General features: G+C 45.2%; 1 protein-coding gene across 1 annotated transcript in view; it reads right to left on the bottom strand.

Annotated features, from left to right (window-relative positions):
* CUNH16orf71 (chromosome unknown C16orf71 homolog) overlaps positions 1–7,412 on the bottom strand; it is a 23,502-nt gene that overhangs the window by 14,626 nt on the left and 1,464 nt on the right. Inside the window, 2 exon segments of the mRNA XM_029569683.1 lie at positions 2,721–2,874; positions 5,536–5,985. Of these exon segments, the coding sequence (XP_029425543.1) occupies positions 2,721–2,874; positions 5,536–5,985 (604 nt within the window).

Genomic DNA, 7,412 nt, shown 5'->3' with positions numbered 1-7,412 from the left:
CCTCAGCTGACAAGTAGCTAAAGAAAATGTGGTACATATATACAATGGAGTTCTATTCAGCAGTAAAGAAAGACAAAATCATGAAATTTACAGGTAAAAGGATGGATCTAGAAACTGTTATACTAAGTGAAATAACACACACTCAGAAAAACAAAAGACATATGCTCTCCCTCATTTGTGGATGCTAGTACCAAATCCTTGTGAGTGCATATCCTGATGTAACTACAGGAACCAGGAAAGTGGAAGGAAACCAGGGAGAAAAAGGGAAAGAAGGAACCCAAGAGAAAAGAGTAGTAGGAGACAGGCATTACTAAGGGAGAAATGTGTAAAAGGGGAGCAATTAAAGAGGAAGGGGAGAAGGAGGGCTATCCAAGGAACTATGGGAATAAAGGGGAAGAAGTTGGGACCATAGCATACAAAAATTATCAAGGGCGAAATGGGGAAAATAGGGACACTTTAAATGGGAAGGGTGGGGAGGGAGGATAATACAGGGAGAGAAAGAGGAGACATAAATAGTGCCTAGTTGTATAAAAACACAAAGGGACTTGAACCAGTGTCCAGTCTACAAAGAGGAGGGTCAACACAGAGAATCATTTCCTCCATGCTTCCAAACAAAGCCAGCCATGGTCGAGCAGGACCTTTGATTTATCTTCAAATAGGTGGAACTGGTAAAAGAAAGGAGCCAGGGGCCCCTCCCACGCCCATGGGGCCTCTGAGGAACAGATCCTCAAACTACCCTAAGAGTAAAAATAAATTGGTTTATCTGGGCCAACTGTTGGGTCTTAAACACCCAAAAGGAAAGTATAAACTAAGATTAAAGGGGTCAATATAGTTTTTTAAGAGTCCATATGTATAGCTAAAGGCTACATAACAAGAAGCAATGCCAGACAGGAGATACCTTCCTTTGAGTTACTTGCTAAGGTGCTGCAAGAGACTCCCAGACAGTAACTCAGCATAGAACTGGGAAAAGGAACAGCAGACCCCAATCTTATCTAAAGGAATATTGAGCATAGAACTGGGAAAATGAACAGCAGACCCCAATCTTATCTAAAGGAATATTGACAACTGATTGCTACTAGATGAGGAATAGCTGACCTTCCTAAAACAAAGAGCTCTAGATAGGCTTACTAGACTCACCAGATGGACAAGTAGTGGGAATGGCTGGGGGTGCTGACAACACAGCAGACAGTAGCAGGGATATCAGAGCATAAGGGCTCTAGTGGGGGAGGGAGGCTATGGGATGGTGCCATCTGGGAAGTGGGTGTATAGCTGAATAAGATGGTTTGGGATGTTCTGTGTGATACACAAAAAAAATCAACAAATTTTTATAAAGTATTATATTTGAGGAGGAAGCATGGAAATTTACGTCATATTAATTAGTAGATGTTAGTAGACCTACCATTGAAATCTACCCGATACCATTGAAATCTACCTGATGACTTTATAGACATACACAGGTGCCAAGGATCTGAGTGCAACTGATTATGACTAGTAATAATCAGATACAGATTAGAGATACAAGGGCCAACATCTCAGTGTTAGTAGCAAAAACAATGAGTCTTCAAGGAACAATATATTCTAAAATGAAATGGAGATCTTTTTTAAAGGTTTAAAACATTCAATTTTTGTCTTACAGGGCTTATACTGAGTTCAATATTGGTATTAAGTATTAATTCAACTGTGAACCTAGAAACTTACAGCCACTTATGAAAGAGATGTACTCTTGCTCTGGAGTGTGTTACTGAATATATTAAAGCTGTAATGAAATGCTTCTTCTAATCATGTACTTATTAAAAATTAAAAAGTTTACTGACAAAAAAAGAAATAGCCTGATTATGGATCATGAGCCTTTAAAGTAGGAATTATATCATGCTATACCATACATGGGTGCCCATTACACGTGTGCCAGCCTGGCAGAGGGTCTGCTCCTCCACATCCTGAGCAAGAGGTGTGAACTATAACCAAAGCTGAAGTCAGGTATGATGTCACATGCCTATAGTAGCAGCACTTGAGAGTATGAAGCAGGAGAATTGCCACAGATCCCAGGCAAGCCTGAACTACACAGTAAATTGCTGACCAGTCTGAGCTATAGTGTGAGACCCTGTCTAGAAAACAAAAGCCATGCTACAAACAGCCCAGTGGCTGTTGGTCTAATGGAATCTTTGTTCTGCAGCTGGAGGCTGAAGCCTGGGCCCTGCTCTTACTCTTCAGACTCAGACCTGTTTCCATTTGCTGCTGTGGACCTGAGTGGGTAGGGGGGAGTGTGAGGAGCTTTTGGGTTTTGCAGAGATGCTCACAGCAAGGCTACAAGTGCAGTGAGTTTGACAACTCAGCCCTCCTTTTGAAACAGGGTATAGGGATGCACAAGTATGGAAGCTGAATGCAGGAGGTCAAAGAGGCAGGGCCTACTTTCCCTCAGGAAGAAAGAGAGGAAGAGAAGAAGGAAGAGGAGAAAGGAGGCCAGAGGAGGTATGAGGAGGAAAACGGGTGGGTCACCAGGCAGGGCTAAGTCTGAAGGGTTCCCAGGACCTGAACATGCTTGGCACAGAGCAGGCAGCTACATGTATGATGAATGAGTGAATGAATGAATGAATAAATAAATAAATAAATAAATAAATAAATAAATAAATGAAATCTTGCAAAGACTGGCAATGTGTGTGCTCAGGAGAGTGAAGGGCTAATGAGTCCCACCCCCTGTCATTGAGAGGCCCAGAAGGAGCTTTTGTGGGGATTCATTTGGGCTCCAATGTTGAAGGTCAGACCTTGGCAGCGGTCAGCTAACCACCAGGCAGTTTGGGGTGTGCCGTCACCCTGGCTGTCTTGTCGCCCTGGCAGACTCTGAAGGATGTAATCCAAATCCCAATCTTCAAGTTGCTGAAATGATGAAGCTGTTGGTTACACGGCTGCAGCAGGGTCCCACAAGCAAGACCCCCATTTTCACAGTGCTGGAACCAGCAGAAGAGTGTCATGGGTTGGGGGGGCCATGTGGCCAGTGGAGGATGTCACGGGTTGTTGTGGGGGGCAGGCAAGCACAGGAGATAGTTTGGCCTGGGACCCCACTGATTTTAGGTTATGCATACTCCCCACTTTGCAGCCTAGTTCCTTCATCTTCCTACTTTTTTTTTTTTGGTCTTTTTTTGAGACAGGGTCTCCCTGCAACCCCAGTTGTCCTGGAACTCACTATGTAGACCAGGCTGGCCTTGAATTCACAGAGATCCACCTACCTCTGTCTCCCAAGTGCTGGGATTAAAGGCGTGCGCCACCACGCCCAGCCCTTCCTACATTTTATACACATCTGCTCTTCAAATAATACACTGGGTAACCTCAGAACCCCTCAATCCCTCACCTGCATCTGGCTACATGTACCCCCATCTCTGGACTATAGTATAAGTTTCCTCCCTCTTGGTAGCAATCACATTTAGACAGTTTCTATTCAAATGTATTCCCAATATATCTAGGTATGAAGAACAGAAGGGCCAATCTGGCCTGAATGGTTTGTTTTCTGTTTTTTTTGTTGTTTTTTGGGGGGTTGTTTTTGAGACAGGGTGTCCCTATAACGCTAGCCGGCCTGGAACTTGCTATGTAGACCAGGCTGGCCTCATTTCACAGAGATCCACCTCCCTCTACATTCCAAGTGCTGAGATTAGAGGCATGTACCACTACCCCTGGCCTGAACTGGTTTTAGGTGCTTGCACAATAAGCCAAAACTGTGTCCTCTAGTAACCTTTTAGGAAGAATCCCCTATTTACCATCTTATGCTTATGCATAACTGGGCATGCATAGGATTAAAATCAGATGCATTATGGGAAAGAGACATGTACAATAAGAAAAATTAATGTTATGACCTAATCTATCAATCAAAATAGAGAACCACCAAATTATGCCTCTTAATAACCATCCCCTCCTTCTCTTGAACCCTGTACAATGAAGCCCTGAACAATAATTGGGCCCTTGAGTACTCTCATGTGGCCTGCTGTCAATCTTGATCCTCTTTAATCTGCACTGTCACTCTACTCTGAATAGTTTTCTTGATGCTTTTGCAAATCTGTATGAGCCCTTATTTTCTATTTTTTGGATAAGAGGCCAAGAACCTGGAAATATCCAGCCCAGACCTGACCACCAGTAATAACACAGTCATATTCAGGGTTTAAGTACATCTAGCAAATGAGTGCACTGTCCTTTGCCACTCATCACAAATGGAACCCTTCTTTTAAGGTAGCGCCTGCATTTCTTGGCACCTCTTTCCTAGGCTTCTTTTGGAGTGGAGGGAGGGGGTCAATGCTTTGGGTACAAAGATGTCTGACCTGAAGGAAACTCCCCCACTTTTTTTGAAACAGGGTCTCATTGTAGCCCAGGCTGGCCTTCAACTCTCTGTGTAGCCAAGGATGACCTTGAATGTCTGATCCTCTTACCTTTACCTCCCAAGTGCTGGGATTATAGGCATACACCACCATGCCCAGTTTATGCAGTGTTCGGGATTAAACCCAAGGCCACTTACAAGCAAGGTAAGTACTCTACCAACTGAGCTACATCCCCAGCTTCTCTCCCTATACCCATGTCATTTTAAACTGTTTAGGTTCATACAAATTCAAGATGTTTGCAGGTTTTACAAAGTTCACAATTTTCAGAACCTGGTGGTTCTCCAGAGAACTTGGCCAAAATGGCTTTGGGAACAGACAGAAAAGTGGAGGGCAGTGAACAGAATGAAACAGGTGGCTTAGTGGATTTTTTTCATGGTAAAATATGTGTATAAAATGAAGAAGACTTCTGTGCATACCCAAGTTGTTAAGAAAAGTGATCCAAGAGTACATAACCTTTCCTTAGCTGAGGCATCTTCCAACACATCCACCTCTGCCTAGAAGGGGCTCAGCTTGCACAACTGACCAGGGCCCTCCAGTTGTGTAGCCTTGGGAAGCTGGGGAGGTATGATGGATTTCTTTGCTGTCCAGCAGGCAAGGTAATCTCACAGATCATACTTGTGCTGCCCAAAGGCTGCCAGTCTACTATGACAGAACACAGACCCACCTCTGTGGGACATAGACTTGCCTCTGAGGGACACAGACCTGCTTCTCTGCACTGTAGTCCTCTCCACGCCCTTTCTCCTCTGCAGTATCTTACAAAATCCCTCTCCTAATTCCTTTGCACCATCTCTGTCTCCCTGCTGGTTCTCTCACTTAATGTACTAAGTCTGACTTGGACAGCTGCTCTTAGCAATTGAGGGAGGGCTGTGTACCAAAAGGACACTGTTCCAGCAGCATCTGGTTCTGCCTTAAGCATGGCTATGTGAATTCAGACACCCATGCTTGCAGTAGGCTCTGTGTTCTAAGAAGGCTGGAGTTGCCTTTTCTGCCTGTTCTTACCGACTCTCCCTGAGGGTGAGCTCCCTGCAGGGCTCCCACCATGACAGGAGCAGCTTCTTGTTGTCTGGGGTCTGGGCTTAGGGTCTTAAGACTGGCAGCTGGTTCTAGCCTAAGCAGTGTGTGGGAATGTGGCTACACTGCAGGGGAAGGGTGGCCAGGCAGTGGTGACACCTACCTGGAGGGAGAGCTCTGGTCCTCCTTCCTGAGGCTGATCTGAGGGTGCTTCTAGATAGGGTCCTGACTCTGAAGCTTGGCCATGGTCACCACAGGCTGGGTCCTGGGCATTCCAGGTCACTTTCTGCAAGATATCTTTCTCTATCATCTTTCGCCTCTCCCGGTGCAGGGCTCTGCGCTTTGAAGCATCTGAAGGTTTTGTCTTCGGCTCTTCTTCCAGGGAAAGGATGGCTTCTTCTTCCTGGGAGCCCCAGGGAAGATTCTGGGATCCTTTGATATTTGAGGACAGGTTTCCAAAGTCACCTTCCAGGCAGGTGGGGGTCTCCCCAGTCAGTGTAAGAAGAGGGTTGCTCTTAGCATAGCTCTGGCAAGACCAGTCAGGGCCCCTTCCTTCCTGAGGGGTCAAGTCCCCAAGTCTTGCCTTCTGTCCACTCCCAGGCACCAGAATCAACTGAGGAGAAAATGCATCCTCTGTGACCATTTGTGAGACATACTTTAGTGGATTCTTTCTCATGGTAAAATACCTACCCCATTTTAACACTTTAAAAATTTAAATTTGTTTTTATTTTTTATGTGTATGAGTGTTTTGCCTGTGTGTAAGTGTACCATGTACATGCAGTGCCTGCAGAAGACAAAATAGGGTGTCAGATCCCCTGTAACTGTAGTTACAGGTGGTTGTGAGCCATCACGTGGGTGCTGGGAGCCAGATCCAGGTCCTCTGTGAGAGCAGTAGGCACTCTTAACTGATGAGCATCCCTCCAACCCTGCTCCTACTTTTTTGAGACAGGGTCTTGCTATATAGTCCAAGCTGGCCTGGAACTGTGTTGCCCAAGTTGTCCTCAAACTCACAAAAAATCTTCCCGCCTCACTCAGCCTCTTTAGTAATTGATTTACAGTTATAAGCCACCATGCCCAATAGGTCACTGGGTTTATTATTTTTTATGGTGTTGGGGATTGAATCTAGGGCTTCCTAAATGCTAAGCCATCACTCTGTTACTAAGCTATATCCCTAGCCCTGTTTTCACTTTTTAAAAATTTGGGACAGGGTCTCTGTGTAGCCTTGAACTTTTTTTTAAAGACAAGGTTTCATGTAGCCCAGGCTACCTTTGACCAAGAATGGCTTTGAACTTCTGATCCTCCTGCCTCTACTTCCTGAGTGGTGGGATTACAAGGGTATGCCAGTACACCTAATTTCGGACCAAACTTGAACTGAACCTGGGTCTTCTCAAGAGCAGCCAGTGTTCTTAACCACTGAGCCATCTCTTCAGTCCCTTGGCCCTGAACTTTTGATGCTCCTGCCTCACCCTCCAAAAAGCTGAGATTATAAGCCTGTGCCATCAGGTCTGACTGAACCACTGGGTTTAGATAGGGTTCTTGGTCTCCCTCAGGGTCCTGGGAAACAAACATGGTTAGGACTATGGTACTGACCGTTCCTGTGACTAGGAAGCCTGAGCTTGTGCTGTGGCCTTTCCTGGTTGTTTCCTGCCTCTTCTGACCTCCCTACCAGTATAGCAGCAGACACCATTGAACAAGCATTATGAAACATCTTTTCCTCTCTGGCTCCCCAATAGGGCACTTAGTAACACAACATAGATTCAATGGACTTGGGGTCAGCTGGTTATAAAGTTAGTTGGGTTAGAGAGTGATATTGAGATGGGTGATTGTAACAATGGCCAGACAATACAGAGTGCCTTGGCAGAAAACAGGACAGAGAACTCAGGGCAAAAATCAGATGGAAACTCAAGTGTACTTGGTATGCTGAAAGGGAGATGTGTTTAGGGGCTGGGTATATGAACTTGGACTATCCCTGGAGGAAGACAGACAAGACCAATGTTTTTAACCATTATAGACTTACACTGCTGGTAGAATACCCCAAGA

Source organism: Nannospalax galili, unplaced genomic scaffold, assembly GCF_000622305.1.
Source record: "Nannospalax galili isolate Female #2095 unplaced genomic scaffold, S.galili_v1.0 scaffold471, whole genome shotgun sequence".
In the NCBI taxonomy this organism is placed as follows: Eukaryota; Metazoa; Chordata; class Mammalia; order Rodentia; family Spalacidae; genus Nannospalax; species Nannospalax galili.
The sequence above is the reverse complement of the archived record's forward strand: the minus strand, read 5'-3'. Positions and strand labels throughout refer to the sequence as shown.